At 44.4% G+C, this 24,876-nt stretch overlaps 1 protein-coding gene across 2 annotated transcripts; it reads right to left on the bottom strand.

Moving 5' to 3' along the window:
• Positions 1-156: 156 nt before the first annotated feature.
• Positions 157-24,677, bottom strand: AP2M1 (adaptor related protein complex 2 subunit mu 1). Of its 2 annotated transcripts, none has more exons than XM_077785713.1 (7): positions 24,595-24,677; positions 14,231-14,343; positions 8,671-8,936; positions 7,194-7,276; positions 2,922-3,057; positions 2,687-2,828; positions 157-382 (listed from the first exon to the last, which is right to left on the bottom strand). In XM_077785713.1, the coding sequence occupies exons 2-7, from the start codon at positions 14,302-14,304 to the stop codon at positions 172-174; spliced, it is 912 nt and encodes a 303-aa protein (XP_077641839.1). In that variant the 5' UTR covers positions 14,305-14,343; positions 24,595-24,677; the 3' UTR covers positions 157-171. The 2 variants fall into 2 exon arrangements, with proteins under 2 accessions (XP_077641839.1, XP_077641840.1); XM_077785714.1 differs by lacking the exon at positions 24,595-24,677 and adding an exon at positions 23,669-23,750.
• Positions 24,678-24,876: the final 199 nt, after the last annotated feature.

Raw genomic sequence — 24,876 nt, 5'->3', positions numbered from 1 at the left:
AAAACAACAGATATAACAAGCTCAAAAGCAAGAAAACCCAATCTAACACTATAGTTGTGGCAAAGAAAACTAAACACAGCTGGGCTTCCACATTTGTAACAGATGGATTTGTGGGACACCCTACAGATCCTACTCTAAAAAGGGGGTGGTAAGTGTGTATTTCTTAAGTGCTCAAGGGCTGCAAGTCTGCCTGGGAGCAGCAACACTACTGTAGCAGCAAGCAGATGCCAACACCAGCCTGTTCACCCTCCACCCACAGTACCTCATAAGCTCAAATTCTCCATCTGGTGGAATGAAGCTGATGCTCCTCTCGGAATCAAACTTGCTGAGCCTCACACACTGGTGGAAAGTGCAGTCATCAATGGCAATTGACTGTTTGCCGCTAAAAACACAAAACACAGAGAAGCACAAGCTGCAGCTCTGGTATCTTGGTGCAGTCAAAATCTGTTCAGGCAGAAACTACTCTACAGAGCATCTTGCCATCGCAGGTGTCCAGGAAATGGGGAGGCAGGGAGAGATTTAGGGGACAGCAGCCTCTTGGCTCAGACTTTCCTTGTTTCACCACCACAAAAATTGTATTTCAGGAAGCTTGTTTGAAAGAATTTTCTCCCTCCTCTCCTCAAAGAAGAGAGAGCTTAGAAGAGCACCTTTCTGTCATAGCCAGCAACACAATGCTTGGGTCTGCCTGCCAGCAGCACTCAGTACTGCAAAGGCAACTCTGCCAGCCCAAGTCTTCCCACAGCATAGTTCAAAGGAGAGGAAACACTTTCCTGTCCACAAAGCTATCCCACTGCCACACAGCCAGGAAATGCCAGGTTCAGAGTCTTCCTGTTCAGGAATCTCTTCACAGCTGTTCATTTCCACACTGCCAGCAGGTGGTTTGATTCTGAACCAAATCGCCAAAACCATGATATTGTGATGTACAAGTCTGTACATCTCTCCTAAAAATCTGAAGAATTACCACCTGTCCATGAATGTGCACCAGTCTAAACTGCCAGCACTGAACTTGTGCCAGGTACTAATTCCTGAAAATACAGGTCCTAGGCCAGCCAAAACCCCTCAGCTACTGAGAGGGACCAGAAGGCAGGAGCAACAGAAGAGGCATCAGTGTAGAGAAGGTGCAGCAGTGTATCACTGTGGTATCTAGGCTGCCTCAATTGTTGGAAGTAACAGGACAACCATGCCAATATGCCAAGACAGTGTGAGAACTACAGCAGGTTAAGTTGTCCTAGGAAGCACCACTACCTACACAAAGGGAAGCAGACTGACCCCAGGCTGACTGGCTGTCTAGTTACACAACCACCAGTGGTGTGGTTTATGTTTCAAAAGGAGGAGTTAGTCTTTCCTAATCTGTTGCCCAGATGACAACCAATGTTAGTGAACTGATTTCTGTTTCTTTGCAAAACAGTTGAGAAAGCCTTCTGCCTAGGATTGCTCCAGGTCTCAGGCAGCATTACTCAGGGTTGGCCTTGTGACAAGCTAGATCCCAAAAAGCAACTAAAAGCGGCTGTCCCTTTTGGTCACCTCATAACTAAATGCTTCTGGATAGTAATGTCTCCAAGCTGGAGATGCCCCCTGTATAATCACAGAACTACCTACCAAGAATCCCTTTCATCTTACTTCTGTAACTCAAAAAAATAGCATATTTACTAGCAAAGGCAGTTGGCACAGGAGCTTTGGGGCAGTGTACCGACTCTTTAAGGCCTGTGTAGTTGATATTTTCACTAGAGTAAATCCTCACTGGGCCCATCAGCCATCTCAGGCCCATCTATTTTACTAGCTCAGTTCAGGTACAGGAAAGATGGCTTAAAGGTGACAGTGAAGTGATAGCTCTTGGCTTGGTTCTGAGAGACAAGCAAACAGTAGCTCAGCTCCATTTACAGGAACCATCACGGAAAGTGTCTGAGATCCAAGTTACATGCACAAGTCACACAAAGCAAGAGACAGAGGGAGAGCAGAGTGCACACAAAGCTGAAGCAGATTATCTACCTTCCCAATTCACTGGGGGTCAGCAAAAAAACAAAAAAAAAGACAACCAAGAGAAATACAGATGAGTTGCAAATGGTTAGTGAGAGGAAAGTGGCAGTCTCGTTGCTTTTATCTCTTCACCCCAAGCAGGAAAGCTGGAGGAGGTGTTAAGAGCTATTTTCAGCTTCAATGTGGATACTGACTGAGGTGCAGCTGGGAGGGAGGGTAGCTGGACTCTCATAAAGGATGTGCTTCCTACTCACACAACCACTGATCACCTGTAATCAGCAAGAGGGGCTTCTCCAGTCTTTGTTCTACTTTGTGGGAACAGTCCAGGTAAAGCAGGCACAGGGATTCTTTCACTATTTCTTGGGAGAACAGCTGCTGCTTTTATGATTGATAGTCTCTGCACTGAGCAAAACTGCTAGAGATACAGATTCTAGGAAAATCCATCTTGGGGAAGTGTTTCCAGGTGCAGGAACTCTACACTTAAAACTCTGTCTGAATCTTAATACTTAAAGAACTGTAGAGAAGCCCTCTGTATTGAAGCCTTCAGGATGGTAGCTTGCATGGCAACTACTCTACCCAAAATTAGCAGTACCATCTGAAGAGAAGGAAAAAACCCAGCTTTTAGTCTGTCAGATCAGAAAAGCTATTAAGGGCTGCCCTTTCATAAGAGTCCCTGGTGGCAAGTGGTCACCAGGTCCAAACCTCTTACCTTTTCCCCGTTTCATCCGCAGTCCCTTTGCCCTGTTTTTCAATGACAATCTTGTCATTCATGCCAAACTTGCACTCTGGCATTCCACTCAGATAACTCTTCATTACCACTCTGCCAGAGACATGGGCACTCAAAACCTGACCTGGTTAGAGAAAATCACAGTTCAGAATGCTTACAAGAGTCACTTCTCACAAACCCTGAGGAGAAGGATGCCAGCTCAACACCACCTACTTACCCTGTGGGGACATTAAGAGATTCACACTCTCCAGCACATCAAGAAAGAGTTCATTGCGACGGTATTTGATTCCTTCACGTCTCCATCCAATCTGTCCAGTTACCTGGCTGGTGATCTGGGACTGCTCTTCCTTGGTCTGAAGAGAAGAAATGACACCTTAGATACAAATAAATTCCTCTAAATAAATTCAAAGACTAAAAAAACTTGCTCTGAATCTAAGAGCAAACACTTGCCATTTACTACACATAGAAGTTTTTGTCACTTAGACACAGGTGCTGTGACACCTCACATGATTTGGTCATTCCCTCCTCAGAACATCAAATTCTATGTCTAACCAAGAATTTGCCATAGCAACAGCAGGGAATGTTCTGTTTTTGCTAGCAAGTCCATTAGGCTACTCTTAGTAAAGGGAAGCATGGGCTCCACCAATGGCACTCAAATAATCTCAGACTGTCACGTAAATCCATATTAAGCAGAGAAGCTCAACATGGATTGATGTAGCAGTTCACACCCTTATCCAACATGAAACCCCAGGGACACAGGAGAGCTCATCCCCAGGGCCTGTTTCTTAATAACTACAGTCATAAAAGTTACATGCCAACACAAACTCAAAATGCATCTAACAGCACCCAGGCTCTAAACTTCTGGAAAGTACCAAGGGTTGTGCTGAGAGGCACAGAGACATTTCCTACCTGATGCTAGAGGTGGGGTCCAGTCACACGCAGAAAGCCAAGAAGTACGTGTATAGTAGCAAGTGCAGTGTAGACAGGGTTAACAGGCAAGCAGGTCAATAGCAAGAGAAGGGAGGAAGGGAGAAAGAGGCAGATTAGGCTTAAGGCTACCTGAGGACAGGAAAAAAGCAGGTCAGCTCTTTGTTAATTAGGTAGCTAATTAGCACAAACAAGATGAGTGATTTTGACCTTTAGCTCCCTGCAGGAAACCCAGTACTCCAAGTAGTGACATGAATTTTCAGACTTGGCCCATTATTGACAATCCAAACGCAACGTGGAGCAGAGGGAGAGAGGCAAAATACCACTCCCAATAATGTTTCTCTGCAAAACAGACTCATGATGGTGTTCCTAATGCAAATCCTGGATGTCTATCATGCCACAGATGCCCAGATGATGGGTCCTGTATAAAGTGGTATTCTTGTTAATTCTGCTATTCCACCACAACAACTACACAAGACACAAGTGGGTTCTCCACAGCAGCCCTGCAGTAGGCCCACAGGGTGGCAGTACATGATCTCAGCTTCACACACGCTCTTGCCACAGACAAGGTCAGCTCCTGAGCAAGCACCGGCACTGTCTCATCATCTAAGAGACAGTTTTATATTCCCCTGAGAACTGCCTAAGTAAGTGCTCAATACAGTACACAAAATACCTCTATTGTCTGTCCCACAAAAAAAGCACTGTCTTGTTCAATGCTTTTCTCAGGCTTTAGAAGAACACATAGATTTAATTCCCAGTGCTCTATCTTCCAAAGAGACGTTGATAATGTCATGACATTCTCAACTCCTGCAACAGCACCAGTACCCTGACCTGACACCTACTCTGTAAAGTGACTGGATGGATCTGGAAGCAGCTGCTGAAGTTGAGACCACCCAGCAGGAATATTCCCTAAGGGAGGCACTGAAGACACTTGGCTCTGGAATTTCTCAGGAGCAGGTGCTTCTCAGAGCTGAACAAATAAATCAGCTAAAATGGCCCAAGAATACCCGCCTTGTGCTGAGCTGCCAGCATGCTGACTAGGTTAAAGACAGCTAGCTACCAGCAGGTTTCAGCGGGGATCTTTCAGCTAGTGAAGAGCCCTCTGCCCACTTTAAAAAGTAACACCAGCATCTCAGCACTGAAGTGTATCTATAGTTTGTGGAAACACCAAGAGTTGACCAACGCACACACCTAGAAATAACTTGGAAGGGAAGAAAATTATAGTGTACATCTATTTAGTGAAGTCTGGAAAAATGCAGATAGCATCTTAACAGTGAGAACAGTACATGAAGCACAGCTACCTCAAGCTGTAAGACCAAGATTTAGCCTCTGTTGGAGGAGGATATTCAAGTCAATGGCTTCATCAATTCTGCTATATGACATTAGCACAGCCTGCAGTCCTGCCATTTGAGTGGTGGTCTACTTCAATTGTAGGGACTAGAAGTAAAACTATGTTGCATACCAATACCTAAAAAACCTGTGTGGCACATCACTTAATTCCCAGAACACACAGGTATTTTCCTTGGCAAGCAGTGCAGCAGTTTCAGACACGCTTTCAAAGCGAATAAAACAGATCTTGCATTTCAAGATCACCTGCTCTGGAAAGATCACTGTAGCCATACAGGGAGGCATTCAGATCACAGCAGCTCAGTACACCTCCAATATTTCTTTGAGAACAAAATCAAAAAGTAGAGTTTGGAAAGTTTGCCATAAGTGGATTTTGCTCCTTAAATTCCCCAGTACACAAGCCCAAGGAAAGCAACACCAGGAACTAGGCAAAGATAGGGAACACAGATGATAGGCCAGATGATTCAGAACCAGATTTTGGCCCTGGGTACCTGTGTGAACTGGCTCTAAATCAATGAGGACCTGAAGGCTAGAAGGACCAGAGTAAAGAGCAGACAAGGAAATATGGCACGTACTGTTTCAAGTGGTGCCCTTGCCATCCTATGCCTGCAATGGATTAATTCTGGTTTTTGAACTGGGCTGCACAAAATTCCAATACTGAGCAGAAGAACTGCTTACTTGTGTAAAGCTGAAAGCCAAACTCCTCTTTGTAAGGAAAGGACTAAACCTGCTGTTGAATTAAGCATGATGCTGTGACAGTGGTTTGCACAAAAACAAGCACAGAAGTTTGTTAAAACCAACAAAAGCAAAAAAAAAAAAAAAAAAAAAAAAAACCAAAAACAAAAATAACAAGGGAAGGAAGTGAGGGGGGTGGTTAGCTTTGAGTTTTCCTAGGAACAGGAGCTGATTCAGCTATCCTCAGTGCTGACTGTCCAAACTGTCAGACTGCAGAAGGTCAGAGATTTACACTAGGACTCGTGATGGGGATTGAGACCGGATGCATTCACATCTGGCCATGTTGCAAAATAGTCTGCTGTTCTAGAAAGAAATATGTTGCTCAGGGGCAGCTTCTCTCTCTCACCTCCTTTTGAAATGTAGATAATCTTGCTACTAGATTAAAAGTTTAAAAAGGAATTCTCAGGAAATCAGTGCTGATGAACTGAGTTGAAACAGTGCCTCCAGAGACTGACCTCTGCTGATGTAAACAAGAACAGTCACCATGCAGGTTCTTGTTTAGCCCTTTGCTTCTGCTTGTAGCTGAGGCTGAAGCTTTACTCTGCCACAGACTGCCTCACTTTGGACTCACACCTTTTTTTTTCCTGACTCATTGCCATGCAGGGGAGAGGACTAACTTTAAGGCTAAGTTATTGACTTATAAGTCCTTATTATTGACTTGCACAGCTGTGTCAGATGGACATGGTGGGCAAGATTCCTTGGGGTCATGAGAAACAGACTATGAGTTTCCTTCAAATTTAGAGGTTAAGCATAAGCTCATGAGACAGGAAACCTAATTTTGAGGGCTGTGCTTGGAGTAGGATTAGAATTAGTTTAAATACATTCCCCAAACCAGTCCAACTAACCATCTTTTTCCCAACAAGAAATTTATCTTCTAATTCCTTGTAAACTTTGTTGTAAGGGTTAACACCATGCTAAAAGCACAGCAGAGATTCTCATCTCTAACCTAAGAAGGCTCAGGCTGTACTGACACTGACCTGTAAGGATGTTACAGGCAGAGACAGAGCAACATGAGCTTCCTGACTTCACAGCAAGATTCACAAGGCTGAAGAATACTTCATTATAATGCAGGCATGAAATCCTGACAGCTCTGGAGAACAGACTTGTTCAGTGAGATTCACATGCAAAAGGGCTACTTCTGGTTCAGCAGGTACATTTGTTTATCCTCTCAGAAGCTGACACAGAGCAGAGCCTGAAGCCAGCAATCACATTTACATGCAAGGGACTGACATTATCCTAGCTCTGGGCTCTTCCTCCTGCATCTTATCGTGTGCCAGGGAACATGAGGTAGCAGAGTACAGGGACACCTAGAACAAGGTGCCACTGAGATAAACCCCTGCAAGGGTGTTCTCAATCTATTCAGGCACCTTCCTTCCATATGGGTCAAATGGTTAAACAGTAATTAAGACCATACTCTCTTAAACAGGTTTAGCAAAAATTAACCAGCAGAACAGTGCTGTACCCCAAATTCTCTGATTACCTGACTCTTGATGCCTTGCTGAGTGATGAAAGTCTTCAGGGCCCCTGTTTCAGAGTTCTGAGGATAGCCAAAGTCCAGGATTTCTACAGAAAGGTAAAAGGTCAGTTCACAGCTACAAGGTATAAACCCATCAACTAGGCTGCTACTATAAGGAGAGAGGCAATTAGTACACAGACACTGCTTACACCCTAAATTTCTGGATAAGCTACTGTAGCATTCCTTAACAAGGAAAAGAGTAATTCTTGCTACACTGAGCTCCTGGAGCAACACTTCTGAGATGAGGGGGTGATAGAAAGCTGTGTAAATTATGAATTTTCCAGTTTTTAAACACAACCAGATCTCAGGACTAAGTATCAACTAACCTAGACATCTGCACAGGGCACACTGAGGAGTTTTTCCAAAAGCATCCAAGGGACAATAGAGAATTTTTTCAACACCACAGCAATTTTATCTTTGCAGCATTTTTTTTAGGTTTTGTTCTTATGAAGATCTAATAAAACCAAAGCCTAAAACAACAGCTGAGTAGTGGCACTGCAGGATGAATGTAGGAGGGAAACAGATGCTAACTAAACACAGGGCACAGTACACACCTACTCCCCTCAAAGAGGAAGGGAACAACCCACAAGAGATTTAGAGGGGAAAGAAGACCACTAATGTGATACTGAGCAACACCACACTGGCAGGTTTGATCTCACTGTGCCTGCAAGGAGGCAGCAGTGACTGACCAAAGCAGAGAACAGGCAGTATCTTGGTCTGCCCTGAGGGAACAGGGAAAACATCAGTCACTGTGATCCTTGGCTAAGAATCCCAGGACGCACACGTGTGGCGCATTGTCTGGAAAACAAATTCAAAGGTAACTAACACAAAGTCCTCATGATATGTGAAACAGGGGCAGCTCAAGGGCAACCTCCACAAGCAGGCAGATATCACAGGCAGCTGAAGGGATGCTATTATTAATCTGTGCCAAAATTTGAAGCTGTATCAGTGGGGGAGGTAGGGCTGGAACAGCACACATTGGGTTTTATTGATTTCCTTCTGTTCAGAATTGAGCCCAAAAGCCAACTTACTAGGGGCAATCAACTTAAGCCTGGGATGACTGCTTCCATACACTGCTAGAGCCACCTGGGCACCAGCTGGCCTTAGAGGTGCTACTGACAGTCCTCTTGATATACCTCAGGGTAAGGAAAGCGTGACATCTACACAGGATCCCCTCAGAAGCTGAGCTCCAGTACCTGCTGTCTCAGTTGTACAAGTGCATGGCTCCCAACATTTCAGGGAAGGGAATCAGCACAAGGCTATGGACTTGAGGTACCATTCACATTTGCAGTACAGGTGGCATTAGAAAGCTGAACAAGTAATTTTGAACTCTGCCACACATGTTAAAAATACTTCAAGGGTTATTACTATATCATACTAAGGTAAGGATTTCAGAATGACCAAGGGCAATAGGCCACAGTATATAAGGGAAACATCTCACCATCCAGCAGCTCATAGATCAGCACAAAGTTGTTCTTTATGTTTTCCTCGCTGATCTTCCCGAAGTAGGCAGTCATCACGTCACACATCTTGTAAAGAAACTCGAATACCATGGCAGCATTGACATTCTGCTTGGTGACAGCAGCCAGCCAGATGTTGGAGCGCTTGACGTGGAAGAAACTTGTGCGGGCGATGTTGGTGACAGGCGAGCGCACCTGCTGCCGTGCGTGGATGACATTGACGCGGAAGGCGTCCACGGCATTGCGCCTACGAAAGCACCACCAAAAACAAGTCAGCACAGTGAATGCGAAACCAGCTGGCTGCACAGCTCTGCTTCTGCCATTATGGTCAGACGCTGAACTACACACACCAAGCTCACCTAGGGAGGGTGCCTGGGAATGTCTCTAAGACAGCAAGTGAAGGCTCTGAGCAGAGTTAGACACTAAATTCTGCACAAGTTCAAGGAGAGAGAGTGCTACTTGTCTCTAGGGAGCTTTAGACCACAGTGTAACAGTAGTCAGAAGGAGAAGCAAGCCTCCATCTGGAGTAGGATGGCAATGAAACCTTCCCTTCAATTAATTTTGACAGCACTCCCAATTGACTGTCATAGCTGGAAACAAACACATTAGCAATGTATGGCTCAGAGAGTCCAGTTTTGACCAAACACCTAATTATTGTCTATTCTGCATGCCCAGGCCTTCACACTCTTGCCTCAAAGCAAGCTGTAGTCTCCCAAGATACGTGTCAATGGCAGTTGCTCCCAGACATATAACCAAGGAAAAAACAGCAAAATTTGCTCAGGCCACCCAAAAGATGTCAGTGCCCAGGTACACTCCAGAAAGGAGCTTTAGTTCGCAGATCCAGCTCGCCTCCATACCCCACACACCTTGGAGGACAGGCTCAAAGCAGCAGGAGGATTAGGATCACCATTTGCTTTCCAGTTACATGTCACCTCAAGACTGCTCTGCTTCAGAACAGGTGTCTTGCATCAGGACTCAAGAGTCCCCACAGTGCAACATTTCAGCAGCATTGCATGTTCCAGGACCATTTACAGTCAAGGGTTCTGTCCCAGTGCTGAAAAACTGCTGTGCAAGCTGTCCATAGGTGCTGCCCTCTTTGATCCAAACTGTCTATACACTAGCAACAGGGGAAAAAGCCCTCCTTGTTACACAAGGAGTCCAAGTGACATTCTGGATGCCAGCTCTTGCACAATGGTCTCCTTATCCTGTAACTGAAAGTCAGAATAAACTTCCCAAATTAAGTCCACCAATCCTGAGAATACAGGAAGGAAGTCCAAGTGCTTTATATACAAGACCAAAACTTAAAGCAACAGTCTACACACAAAGCCAAGACTCATTTAGTCGTGCTTTATTACTCATACTCTCAGACACTGTAGAACAGGGGGTTTGACTGCAGCATCAAGGCCATGGTACTGATTATGCAGAAACACGTTTGAGAGCAGACAGTAAATATCATCCTTGCAAGCAAGGATACAGGCATACAAATGCTTGTAGGCACTGAGGGTTGTCAACAATCCAACACACAGTTCCAAGTTAGAAAACAAAGGATATTCCAAGGAACACATGCTACCACAGCAGGTGTTTGCTCTTTGAAGGTCTGGGGACATATGTAGAAGTTACATCAGTAAACACACTCCCATAAGCAAAATTCCGGCTTTTGAATACTTCTCAGGTTTTATTGCTCCAGAAAGTTTGCAATTTGGAGTTAAATTAATATTTAATTTCTACTTTAGTTTTTCTATAAGAAAGTAATTTAATCTACTATAAAATAATATCTAAAAGCCCAAATCCTCCCCTCCAGTAAGCCTTGCAAGTAAAGTTCAGCTTGTTCTGGAGCATTAGCCCTCCCAGCCTCAAGTTCTAACCCACTAAAAGTAGCACCAGAACCAGTCACCAGACTGGTGCAAGCTAGAGGAGAAGCCTCAGGTGAGGGAGGCTTTGCTAGCACACCAGGTGCCCACTGTGCAGTGCCAGTTGTGGCCTACCACGCGTCTCTTACCTATTGCTACAGCAGCCAATGAGATGGGATGGACAGAAATGGCGCCAGCGGAGAAAGGAGGAGTGACAGCAACAAGAGAAAGGGTTAGAAACACACACACAAGGCACAATGAATCCAAAGAGATAAGAAGAGACCAAACAGCACCCCCTCCCCCTGCTCCTTGGCACAAAAGGCCAAGGTGGTATTGGATGGACAGCAACAAGCTACAGCAGCAATGAAGCCCTCACAAGGTACAATACTGACATGCCATGGTCAGGCTGTCAGCATGGACAGATTTGTGTTTGGCTGAACTTTAGGGATAACTGGGCATTTAGTCCAGGTGAACTGCACCTGTATCACAGTCTGCTCTGCTAATATAGGTAGCAGGCCTTGGTGTGGAAAAACCCCAAAGCCTCAATCAGAGGCATCACCTGGGGACAGCAGAGTATCAAGTATCTTCTTCCCAGTCTGCCTCAGGACAGGGCTACAAGTCTGGGTGGGAATTTCTGTGACAGTACTTCCCATTTGACGATGTTTGGATCGATGCTTTCTGGTTTTGTCCAGCCAACAGGAAATACAGCAAGTTTGATAGAGCTGGAGCACATCTGGAGAGATAGGGCACATCCTACAGATTTAGACACTGCTCTATCCAGCTTGCACTTTTTCCTTAAGGATCAAGAGCCACAAAGCTGACGTGATGTATTAGAAGCTCAGAAACCAAACACCTACGACATTTAAAGTGCATGCAGTTTGTCATGTAAGCTGCTCAGTTTCAAATAGCTGAAGTTTTATTACACAGCTGCATTCTTAAACGCAGGTAGGTTCATCAACGACTAAGTCACTGAAGAATGAGGCACTTGAAAATTACAGCAGAACCCTCCATGATATCCTGAATTATATGCATGGTGTTTTGCCTTTTTTTTTTTTTTTAGTAAGGCTGCTTATACATGCAGCTAGCTGCTATATGGACAGATGCGCTACATGCACTAAAGCCATTCTAAGTTGCAAGCAAAGAAAGTTCAAGTTTTGTGGTACTTCTGCCTTTAACAAAAGAAGGATATCCTTGTTGTTTGTCACTTTGGTCATTACATCTGAGCTAGGTGCTTTTTAAGGCCCTTAAACTACAAGGGGAGGTGTTCTCATAACCACAGATGATCTTTAATATCTCCCAGCTCAGAAACTGAGGCTTCAGAATGCCAAAGGCAACGGCCAAGACTAAAGAGTCCTATGGGTCAATCACTCATGAAGAGAGGGAGCAGTTATGCTCTTTTCCTATTCAACTACTTACCAACAAGCAGGGTGGATTCAGCCCTCAGCACTACTGCTTAGCATTTAAGAATTGTATGGCATGCTAGAAGTCTATCACTCAGCTGTTTGGTTAGAGACAGAACTCCTACAAAGTTGAGTACCAGCTACAGTATCACAGCTATTCCTTTCCTTAACTCCTACTGAGGGTTAGGATATTAAAAAATTTAAGCAGACCTGGCATTAATGCGAATGTTCAGACTAGGAGATGGAAAGACTCTCAGTTTCTTGATTACACAAGATGAGATATAGCCATTTTATAACAACTTTTTGTGTAAGGCTACACATTTAAAAAAAATTGAAAGCAGCACTGAAGGCCTGTTTGAGAAGAAATCCAGCATCTTGGGAGCAAGTTTGGTTAACAGCCAACCCCAGCTCCACCTAAGTCACAAGACTGACACTTTCACAACAACCGAACAGATGATTTCACTGAAAGGAAGACCAACTCCTCAAGTACTAGAGAAAACACTGGAATATTTTGGCACTCTGCCAAATGAAAAAGTTAAGATAGGATCAGGCAGGAAATCCCATTTTCTAGCTTTGTCTGGCCAGCCAGCAGGAAGTACTTTATCACGTACTGAATATATGGCACTCACTCTGTAAGAGAAATGAGCCAAGATAAAAAGCAAAAGCAATAGAAGATCATATTAAAAATACCTAGTTTGCATCTCTACAGCCATAGTGCCATTTAAATCAAAAGGCCTTCTTGAATAAACATCAGTTTGAGAACAGTTTTTTAAGTGTTTCAAGTTTGCAAACCACAAAATATTTTTGCCAGAAACTGCAGTTAAAGTGTCCCTAGCCCCCATGTGAAATATTCTTCAAGGTTACCTATAATCCAGACTGGCTTGACTCAGTCACTGTGATACCAGCTTTACAAAGTCAGTCCTGTCATATGAGTTGCTCTGAAGAGCTTCAGCTAACAAGTATTGAAGACAGAGTTTGTAAAGTAGAAAAGAGGCAAAGCATCATAGCCACTGGCTTTCTGCTTGAGAAATACAATGCTTCCTTGGTTCAGATAGGTGTGGAAGTCCTGGAATAACTCAGTCAACCTTAGAAGAGTTACTTCGCCTTAGCTGACCTAAAACAAGCCAAGAGCTTAAAAGCTTATTAGGTGAAGCCTCATTACAGACACTATGTTGAATACTCCCTTAATGAAACAGTACAAGCCTTGACTAGATACTACGAGTTCTACCTCAACTTTTAACCTCCACTAGACAATCCATAACCAGAAGGGACATACTCTTCAGACCAGAGTAGTCTGAAGGCAGACTGGCTTGACTGTTTTTTGTAATTTATGGCAACAAGTTATTTCACAGCACATCCTACCACTAGTCATTGTGCAGACCTGGTACAAACTACTTTTCCTAAATTGGCCTGAAGGCTCTCACTCGCTGAACTCTGAATTAGCACCTACCACAGCTCTGCCTCTGTTAGCTCTGTCTTAATTCTGCCAACTTAATTACTAACTTCCACTAATGCCTGACACTAATGAAAACCCACTAGAAAGAGTACTGTTATGCACAAAACCCTTGAATTTAAGGTTTTCAGAACAAGCAGCACTATCACTGCCTACAAGACACCACATTTTTACTAAGATGCCTTCTAGAAGCTAGCAAGCCTAAGGGTTACACAGATCCAGTCTAAGTGAGCATCATAACGCTTGGGGGAAGTGCAACAAGACACCTACAATCTACTGAAGGTTTTCAAGACTTCCCACAACTTTAGTTACCCAATGAATGTAAGCTTTCCATACTAGGCTGCTATACAAAGCTGGGGGACAGAAAGCCAGTTGTAGCAGTACAGCCATGGCTGCTATGAGATTGCTTGCAAATAAAACTTTCCAAGACCACAGTCTTCTGCATGTCTGTACTTGATGTTAGACATCAGTGCCTGAAACTAATTCAGAACCCTGGCTATAGTGTGTGGCAGACAGTTCTCACACTACTGCTCCTGTACAGTTTTAGTGATTACAGTGAGCTAGGCTCGCACAGTGGCAATCCATGCTGCTGAAGCATGTGGAGTAATGGCCAGATCCCCACCATCCAAAATAAAGTCCCAGGTTTGGCTGCAGGCCATCCTCCACTGTAGGTGACCAGGGCTTAAATTTCTTTATTCTAAGCTAAGCCTAGAGCAGAAAATTGAGTTGCAGTCTCACATGCATGCACAGCTAATGCAGAACAAAGCAGCCCTGTGTTATTTACTGCACCAAAATGAGACAAAAATGCAAAAACTGGGGATGCAACAGAAGCACTTACCCGATGTCATCCCGGTAGACGCGAGAGATTAAAACCTCTCCTTTGTGATTATAGATGAACAAGCCTCCGATCATGATGGAACTTTAGTCTTCACTTCCCATGTTGCTTAATATCTGAAGCAAGAAAGAGCATATTTAAGCAGGCTATACAAAAACAATTTGTAGCCAGGACTAATACTCAAAATTGGCACTGAAATAGAAGCTTTCTTACTTCTCATTCCAAAAATCAGCACAAACAGATTAAGCCTCAAGGACAAGTATCCAAAACATACCTCCTGAATATGAGAAAAAACACAGGCCTACAAAAAAACACACAGAACTACAAGAAAATCAAAGACCTCTTACTTCTACTATAAAGTGTCTATCTCCCTAAAGACTGAGATACTAATCAGCCATAATTCCTAAGTCTTTTTACATTGCAGTTCACACAAATGTCTGACATGTCACCAAGCCTATTACCACACGACAGAGGGATCCTAGCAACAAGTACATCTCTGTTTATTACCACTGTTATATAGTTTTTACACATCAGTGTAAGAACCTTTGATAGTCCCTAGCAGCCACATCGAGTCACACTTCAGAATCCAAACCGAGAGCCATCTGGAGTGGTCACAGTCATGGCTCACTTGAACTGAGAAACAGTCCCTCAGAAGTTACCTTCCTAAACTGCTAATTTTCTCTTTCTTCAATGGAAGATTGCTTTGGAGAAAGCTACCTCACCAATCCCATTCCTGGAGTCTTATGCACTCATATTCACTTAGGTCAAATTCATAATACCCACAAGCAGCAACTGCTTGGTTGGCTTAGCCCCAAGAAGAGAACTACAACCCTGACAGGGCAGGTCTTGGATGATCACACAGGAACTGCTCCGTTTGGGCACTGCAGAGCATTAGATAACAACCTCTCCACAGTGCTCTCTGGGCGGGTTAGCCTACACCCACTAGTATGGGCTGGGTAAAAAGGATAGGGAGAGGCCAGCCTAGAGACAGATGCTGACAGTGAACTGATATGTGTCTGCACAGGAACGCTGCAATGACAAAGTTGAACTGACCCAGACTTGGATCACCTCAAAGGTCAGGAAAAAAAGAGACTACAAAAACAATGCACACATCAGAGAGAATAAAAGACTTCTGGATTATCAAGAGTAATGTACCCTCTAGAAGTTACACCAAATAAACTACAGTAGCTGCCCATCTGAAGGAAGAACTGCAGATTTGAGTTCTGTGCTAAACCAAGGTTTATAGTGCAGCCACTACTTTTAATTTCAGCAAGACAAAAAAGAAACTTTAAATCTAGTGAGTCCTCAAAGAATAACACTACTCATACTTCTCTGCCACAGGTCTTCAGCTTCCAGATGGCTGCTCCTGCTCATTAATAGTAAAAAAAAGAGCCCAAAAGTCAGTTAAGTCAAAATAGAAAGACACAAGCAGTTTTCCCAAAGCTCTGTAGCGAGCTTTCTGGCTTTTATTCCCCCATTCTACTGGTCAAGTATCCCTGGCTACTAATGGGCTGCCTTCTGCCACTTGTCACTGGTTTCTTGTGGCACTGTCACCAACATAATTTCATGTCTGAGACTCCAATTAGCACTGAACAGCTTTTCAAATATGTTTTGCTTCCATTCCCATCCATAACAGTTTATAACTTTGGGATACAAGTATTTCATTTACTTCTAAGTCTCTGTAACCAAATCTGTGAAGACATAGGCAGCTCCAAGATTCCCAGTAGTTAGAGTGAGAAAAGCCTTTTGTGGCTCCTCACTGTTTTGTGAACAAGGCTACAAACTGTAGGGGCAGCATCCCCACAGCAGAAGACAATCCCACTGGTCAACTGAACAAACCAAATTTCTCAGACTTAAAGAAATGGCTGTACCACAGACCCACAGGTACTTACACAAAGCACACACAGCCCTAACAGGCATGAAAACACCACCGAGAGGTAACATGCAGGGCTGAAACCCAAAACATGGAGAATTGAACACAACTGCCCAACAAGACAGGCAGATGCTGAAACACTTGCAAGGTCATTCACACAGGTCAAACAATTAAAAAAATGAGAAACATTATAACAGTGAAAGCAACTTGTTGCCCACTTCAGAAAATTCTTTCCTATTTACTAGTTTTTTCACTCCAGATAAGAAAAAAGAATGTGTTTTCAGACTTCTACAGTGCTGGCTTCCACATTCAGATATGGACTATTGCAATCAAAGATGAAGAGTTCTTGCAATCTCTTTAAGACTTGAATTGTATAGAGCAGCTTCCTGGAAGCTTATGCAACTGGCCAAAGCTGGATCATAAGAATCCTACAAACCCTTTCCAGAAGAATCCTAGAAAGCACATCCTAGTCTTAAAAAAAAAAATAATCTCCCTCTGGGTTTTAATGCTGCTTAAGTTATTTGTTTCACTATTTTTAGTATAAAGGAAATGTCTGCTTTGATAAGCAACAGGATCAGACATGCAGCATATACAAGACAAAGACTTTTGCCAGCATGACAACCAGTCGATTTTGACAAAGCCTCGATTTGAGTATTTACTGCATTATTATAAAACATGTAGAAGATTGCTGATCAAGCTTTGCATTGGAAATGAAAAGCCTTCTCTTAGGAAGATCTACAAAGTTTAAATGTTGTCTGAAATAATGATGCCATGCTTTCTCATGTTAGTCTAGAACATATTCTTTAACAGCTTTGCTGAAGTTACAGGCAAAAAATCAGCATTTTTAATTGTATCACAGTACCAGGCAGCAGAGTCAACTGCTTCCTCGTCTTAAATGTTAGTAAAAGCATGTCTGATGGAGTAGATAATTATGATTCAAAGGTTTTTAGTCTTCAAAAATTCTTCATCAATGCTTGGCTTCTTCCTTATACAAAACATCCCAGGAGGTGAGTTCAAGCTTCAGAGTGTCCATGTAAAGTTAGCACCTGGTTCCACCTTCATTGACACATTTAAGAGCTGCATTGGTTCATATTGCAGAGCTACAGAATTGCCTTTGGTACTTCATCCACACACCTCCTATATGCATCATTGTACAGTTGTGTTTCTTGGATTTAGGGTGCCATTTTGTAGTCCCCTCTGCACGTCTTTGGTCTACTTTGATCCACTTTGCCCTTATTACTCTGAATACCCTCATATCTACACACATCCCACGACTACTGACCAGGAGTGCTCTCATTGCAAATTCTTGCATGGTACAAAACAGAAGCATGCAGAGATCTGCCAGCTGATATGTGCTTGCTGTACTACACTGGCAAAACAACTCGATAATGAACTTGCTCAAATCAGAAAGGGGCTTCTCTGTGCTACGTGAGGCCCTGGTTAACACCTGAGCTTGTACTTTTCCCTACTACTACAGATTGGCCACAGGATCAGGAGCATTCTGACTGCTTGTTTTATATGGGCAGCCAACCATACTGAGACATGCATAAGCATTATTTCACATGTAGCAGCAGAATGCCTCCATATGAGTTATGATTCATCTCAAATCTGAAAGAACCCACAATACTACATCTCTAAAACTTAAACGTGAATTCACATTTAAGTCCAATTTATCTAATGATTTCTGTCAGACAATTGGTAATTGGTTGATACCTGTTTTCAGGTACCAACAAAGTCACATGGACTAAAAACGGTGACTATAAGGAAAGAGTTTTATTTGACCTACCCAACTATACCAGCCACCTACTCAACTGTACCAGCCACTTACCCAACTGTACCATCCACCAATCAGTTATTTGCAGTAGCTGAAGGATACAAGCAGTATAAACCTCCAGCTGCACTCCCATCCAATGGCATCAGAGAACAAGGAGGTCTCAACTATTCAAGGTATTTACCACAATTTTAAGCAGATATCTCTTGGTCTGCTCAACTTTTGCAGTTCAGCATCTTGAAGAGTTCCAGGCACCACAAGCATAGACAGCACAATGGTACCAACACAACTTCCAGCAAGTTCTGTTTGGTGCAGAACTTTGCTCTGTCAGCCTTCACCAAGCTTGCCCATGATGGGAGTTCAGGAAACATGGACAACATTCCAGTCTTTCATTCACAACTTGCATTACATCCCTCTAAGACACAAGATCAGAGTGACTATACTCCTTCTCCACACAGAATTACTTCCATCAGCTAATGGAAGCATGTACACACAGCTGGAAACTCAAGGGGTGGAGTAAGTAGCCCAGAGATCTATGAACAGAGCAGAAAGCTATACAAAGGGCAGAATGTAAAAGAAAGTTGCTTAAAGCTCAGCAAGAAGAATGGCTCTTCAAGATGACAATGCCTCTCCTTGAAGCGGCTGCAGTGAAAATAAGCCTGCTTTGTTTTGATCCTCCTTTGTGCTTCAAGTTTCACAGATACTCCTTTCAACTATTTCAAGGTTACATTTTAACTAGAATGAGGATTTTAGTGGTACAGTTCGGACATAGCAAATCTTCCATATATTTTAAAATAATTAAGTTTTCTTTACAGATCAGCTGTGGAAGTTAAAGATCCTAGTACTTGCAGTGGTTAAGAACTGCAGGGGTTGAAATTAATTTGAGACTGACATTCAGTGACTCATGGCTGCTGGAATCAGAAGGCCTCAGAATAAAAACTCCAGCACAGGAGATGGGTTCATCTGCTCCCTGTGCATTAGCAACATGACTCAGAAAGCATTGCTCAATCAGCTTTCAATGACTCATTCTGCTCCTCTCCAGTCAGCCTTTCCTAGGGAGTTTGCTCTACACTGCTAATGAGTTTCCTCAGCCTAATATCTCAGTGTCAGACACAGCTTAAGAGCAAAGCCCACCATTTCTTCCACTGTTTACCATGAAGTGCCTGGAAACCAAGATGACTCTAGCTGAAACCTTTGGTTTAATGATCCATCAGCTGCATTTTCAGAGTTTTGCAGCTTCACTCCTTCTGTTTCACTAGCTTGAACATATGGCAACCTGCTTCACACTGGTAGCTGTTTTCTACTTACTATGTGTATGGATTTATTCTAGTTAAGGTACAGGGATAATCCACATGTATGCTGAATTCACACCAGTTGGTGACTAATCACTTTAATTTAGTAACAACAGCCCTCTCCCAATGCACTCTGCATTCTTCAAGCAGCTACTAGGGTAGATGTAACATCGGAATGCAGCTCCTACAAATACCTAAGGCCTCCTACCTTCTTGCCAAGTGTTCACATTCCTATATACTTCCATTTCAACCCATAAACAGAAAAGGAGCATAAAGAACATCATAGACAGACCACACACTTGCATACGTGCTTATAAACCCACCAGGAGTTAAGATTACATGGAAATGACTTTTCAGAATGCCTTTTTACTCAAGTGAAGATGAGAGCATTAAAATGTACCTTTAGAGCAATTGTGGCAAAGTTCTAGCATTAAGACACCAAATTTTAAAAAAAGTACATGTATAAAAACAAAGGCTGGGATAAAGATTTTAATGCATTTCAGTAGTTACATAAGAGAAAAGCAGCAGGATTAGCTGGGCCTACCGTGACTGATACGGTAACATGCGCTTTTCTAAGAATCACACATACTTGCCCCAAATCATGTCTCAGTGCTCCCACTGGGCAGGGGATGTGCAATAAGCACACCTCTCTCAACCAACCAGGAGATGCTGGAAGCCCCAGAAGTCAGTCTGCAGCAGGTAAGCTGCAGACTATAACCAAGAGAGTCCAGAGAAAGATAAAGACATAATAAAGCACATCATCTGAAAAACTGCTTTTGTCCACTGTTTCTATCATAGATGGAAAATGCTCTGTTTATTAGGTCTGATCTAAAAACAGGTGGCTCTCCAAAGGTCAGACTTCATCCTTTCAGTGTGCCACCCACTTGGAATGCATGGGTGAAGTCAGGAGCACAAGCTCAGGCAGGGATCCTGTTGCTGGACTGTCATTTTCACATACTGTGGGATCCAAGTGGCTGGACTGGGAGCTACCTAGTGGGATGAGGCACTAAACCTGCATTTATCAAGTGGAGATACAGCAGCTCTGTCCTGCAGCATGTGAGAGCCCAGCCTTCCTCTTCCATTTCCACTTCATCAATTCTGACTTAAAATAGCTGTAGGAAAATGAACAACATGCAGCACAGAGCTTTCTTAGACTAAACAAGGCACACGTAAGGAATCAACTAACCAGCACAGTTTGTTCCCTCTGCAGCTGTTTATCTGCAGCAACTCTTTCAGAATCACCACTGCACAGAGTACCAATGCTGAAGTTTCTGTTCAGAGCATCCTTCCATGGTCTCTCTAATTGAGAAGCCACAGCATCACACCAGCAATAAGACACAACTGCAGTATCAGTCATTTGTTCATTAGCCTATGAAAGACTAAGCTGAATTGCAGCCTAGATCCCAGATATACAGATATTAAAAGAAGTTATTTTCTCCAATACCTTTGTCCCATAACCTGAGGTTTTTCACATGACACCACACAGACCACTAACCATTCCCTGCACCAGCAGGCAGTGGTAGCTTCAACCTACACCATAAACTTTGAAAGAGTTCTCTGCCTTTTATAACTGTATTTGCACAAATAAACAAACAAGCAAGCTGATCTGCTCAAATTTGTTGCTTAGGCAAAACAGTGAATTTTTAGTCATTTTCTTCAGTGGTAAAAGGAACACGACTGGAGTAATTCCAGTTTCACATGCAAGGCAAGAAGTACTTGTCCTAGCTCCAAAATAATTAGGAACTATCTGAAAGAAATGTGTCACTAGCAATGTAATGCATTTACAGCCTAATTGTACCAGAGTCACCATAAATTTTGGGTATATTGGTATTTCTGCCTCAGGAAAGCACAAATACAGTTCTTTGTATCCTTCCATGCCAGCTTCTCTAAGTCCAGTGTAAGCCAAAGCTGAAGAACTCTTAAGCCAGGCCTGTTTGCTCTCATGGTATCTGCTCAGCAAATCCTCTGTGTCCTCTCTTTAGAGGTGCAGTGGTGACACAGCAGCTCAAGAATAACTGCTCAGGAGCAATGTGACTGCAGCAGTTCTTAGGCTGCCTGAAACAACATAACTACAGTTTCACATTATCACCCCAGCTGCGCCAGGATTTGATGAGCACCAGCAGCATCACCAGTGAGCACATCTGTCCATTCATTTTAGGAGGCAACTTTGGGATTAGATGTTATTTTCCCAAGCCAGCTGTGTGGGTGATACTCTTACCACAGTCCAGAAAGAGTCTGGCACTACAGGTGGGGAAAGTAAATCTTCAACCAGCCACTGACCAAGGCTGGAAGAGCAGATGTCAGGACTCCTGCTAACCTGCAGAGCCCTTTTGGCCACAACCCCACTGTGAGACAGGCCATGAGCTTCATCCTGTACCATGCAGTACAGGGTACAAATAAACACAAGTTGATCAGTAGTGAGCCCAAGACTCAGCTACTTGGACTTTGTCACTCCCATTTAGGGGCTGAAAGTTTCCTACAGCACAGACATCACTCAGTCTGAATGCAAACAGGAATGATGATTTCTCAAATCTACACAGCACATCCAGGAAACAGCAATCACAAGTCAGTTAGTAAGCTGGTGTAAAGCAACCAACCCTTTTAGTAGTCTATTAAAAGACAGTTTGGGTTCTGACTTAACAGTAAGTAAGACTTCTGTGCATTAATGAGCTTATCTAACTAAGCAGTTCAAGGTACATTAGCTACTGAGTTTTTATCCAGGAAGAAATCAGGAGAGGTATTGAAGGCAAATCACCAACTGCAACCATTTCTGCATTCCAGAAATCAGTATGATCTTGGACAAGTGACAGCAGTTGAAGTAGGAGAGGGATTAGTCAGGCTGCTCTGGCAAACTGAAGTTGTTGAGAAAACACATCTTTCAGCTAGCAGTAGCCATTATCAACCCAAGAGTTAAGGCTCAAAACAATGCCATTACCCCACCAGCTAATCTGAGCACCTAAGCTTTGCTTAGATGGCTGCATTAGCCACTTTCCAGGAGGCCATGGGCTGCTCTAGGTTTTAAAGAAGAGTAGCTACAATCACTTCATCCTGGGGAAGACAGGCTCCATAATTTACTTAAGGGGCATACCCTGAGCTAAAGAGCTCCTGAGATAAACCCATCAGTTTCAGAGAAACTGTTCCTATTTTAAGCACAATCCCACAAATCCCCATAACCAGTGGGCAGGAAGAGAAGCACGTTCTCTTACCAGGCTCTCCTCCTACAGCCCACTTCTGCGTGCCATACTGCACGCAGCCAGTCTGAAGAGTAACAAGAGATAAATACTGACACAGGGAAACACAAGAAGCTCCCTTACTCCAGTAAAACATCACACATACAGCATTTAACACACCTCTCAGCAATATTTTGAGCCCAACCTGATGTGAACGGCTCCAATGCCTTTTTCTACTTCTACCAAAGCATTTCTAAAGTCAGTTTGAACAACTGGCTTTTCACTCTTGAGCTAGAAACCTGAACAGTGATTTGCTTCCTATGCATCTTCTAACAGAAGAGGTTAGAGGCACAGAGTGGAGTTTGAGTAAGAGCTTGTATTCTGCAGACCATTAATGGTCCAGGTGCCCTGATGTGTCAGCTTTTCTCTCACTACTCTTACTGGAGAGCAGATAACTGCATTTCATATTCTGTGCCTCTGCCTGCAAGCTTTTAGCTGAGCTGCTGACCTCCTGCCAAGATCAAAGTAATACATGACTTGCCAGTAACTTTTGACTCAGTAGGTCACTCACTAAAGGAGAGAAGCAGACTCTGCCTCACAAACCAATTATATTTTGGCACCACAGGCCATCCTCCAGTTGGCCCCAGGAACAGCCTTCAAATACTCTAATGGTCTTCAGTAGAATAAGCTTAGAAAACCAGTGCAAGACATTGTGCTGCGTAAGTCAGTCTTGACTCGACCTTTTTTGATCCAGGGATGAGGCAAGAAAAGTTTAACTAGGGTTGCAGGAAGTTTCTTTATAAAGCCTGTTTTGTTTGGTGACTGTTGCTCAAAAAAAAAAAAAAAAAGAGTATCAAACAAGAAGGCATGTCCAGTCCCCTGTTTTTCAAAGAACTCAAGATGTGACCCTTCACAGCTTCAAGATTCAAGTCTCCAAAAGCCAGAACTGTGCTCTTTTGGGAGGAGGAAGCAGCTGGCCATGATACCCTTCAAAGACAGCCCAGTGCTCTCCCTGGAACATGGCCACTCTGCAGCCCAAAGAACACCAGGTATCTTTGTCACTAGATGTCAGTAACATGGCATTTCCTACAGCAGAGGAGTGATGCCTCCCTTCTGACAGGAAAAATATGTAACAGTTTGGCAGCATCTCTACAGATTTGAGATTGTCCCTCCAAGCAAAACTCACAGGGACACATAGAGCTTTTACTATAGGAAAAAACAGTAGCTACAGCTCTGACAGCATTCAAGTAAATGTTGCCCAACCAAACAACACCATGAGCAGTTAGAAGCCTGCAATACCGAGACTTCCAAGCCACATAAGTCGTCCAGACTCACCTATCTGGGCAAGTTCCAGGCTCAGATTTTGGCGGCCTGAGGCTAAAATTTGATAGCAGCTTTGTCATACTAAAGCAAGCAGAAAACAGATCGTGCACTCACACAGCTTATGGAGAGACTACATCAAAAGCAAGTCATTTCCCAGTGGGGAGAGAAGTCAACTGCACTGGCTGATAAACACAGGCAGTTCAGTTTTACTGAATCCAAATCCTAGTCCTGGGAAGAATGGATGTGGAAATACATCCAGAAGAGCCGCTGGAGAGGAGCCTGCTTTAAACCTCAGAATAAGCAGCTCGGCATCAGCAGCGCTGCGTTCTGCCTCAGCAGGTTTTCCAGGGAGGAAGCAGAGTGCAAGCCATGACCCAGCTAATTCACGTTTGGATCAGTAGAACAGGCAAATAATTTTCGGTGAAGTTCCAGCCCGATCCGACTGAAGAAAACCTTTGCTCAGGCTGACCTGACGCATCGGTGCCGGCCTTCCTGTGCCACACACAGCCCGAGCCTGTCCCCACCCTCCCCGGTGCAGCACCGCAGGGCTGCCACACAGATATTCCAGCCGGAGAGCGAATTAACAGCTGTGAAGAGCTGCCCTGAGCCACAAGCAACGTACGAATGAATGGTGGGGTCGCCCAGCACCCCCTCAGAGGAAGCTGAAGAAAAGCCCACCGGGTGGCCCCGATCTCTCCCTCCCTCCCGGCTCCGGGAGCACCCCGCGTCCCTCCCAAGGTCGGCCGGCGGGACACCCCACCCTGCAGCCGCCCCTGGGCCTGCAGACCCCAGCCCCCAGCCAGCGCCCAGGGAGCCGTCACCCGCAGCAGGTCCGCCGCCGCCCGGGCGCGGCCGCAGAGCGAGCCCGACCGCCGGAAGCCGCCGGGAGGAGGGACGGGGCCGCGCAGCCCGGCGGGGAGGGGAGCGGAGCGCCTCACCTGCCGCCGCCGCCGCCGCCCCGCGCCCAAGATGGCGGCGCCGCCCCCCCTCGCCCCGCGCCCCCCCCGCGCACTGCAGAGACGCCGCGCGCGCGCCCCGCCCGCGCCCCGCCACTGCGCATGCGCTTCCGCAGGGTGGGCGGGAGGCCCGCGCGCCGGGGGCGGGAATTACATTGCCGCGCAGAGCGCACTGGGAGTTGTAGTCTGTGGCCGGGCGAGGACAGCTCGGCGGCTGCGCTCGGCGAGCGGCCGGGCCGGGGGCGCGCCCGGGCAGGAGGCCGC

Source organism: Lonchura striata, chromosome 10 (genome assembly GCF_046129695.1).
Source record: "Lonchura striata isolate bLonStr1 chromosome 10, bLonStr1.mat, whole genome shotgun sequence".
Lineage (NCBI taxonomy): Eukaryota > Metazoa > Chordata > Aves > Passeriformes > Estrildidae > Lonchura > Lonchura striata.
This window is presented reverse-complemented; position numbering and strand designations above follow the sequence as displayed.

What these genes read in the sequence shown, in the direction of transcription:
- AP2M1 (XM_077785713.1), bottom strand. Translation starts at nt 14,304, where the DNA reads ATGATCGGAGGCTTGTTCATCTATAATCACAAAGGAGAGGTTTTAATC. An exon ending in AGCAAGGCATCAAGAGTCAG is followed by an intron (nt 3,058 to 7,193) that starts GTAATCAGAGAA and finishes TCTTCTCTTCAG; the next exon opens with ACCAAGGAAGAGCAGTCCCA. An exon ending in GCGGATGAAACGGGGAAAAG is followed by an intron (nt 383 to 2,686) that starts GTAAGAGGTTTG and finishes TTGTGTTTTTAG; the next exon opens with CGGCAAACAGTCAATTGCCA.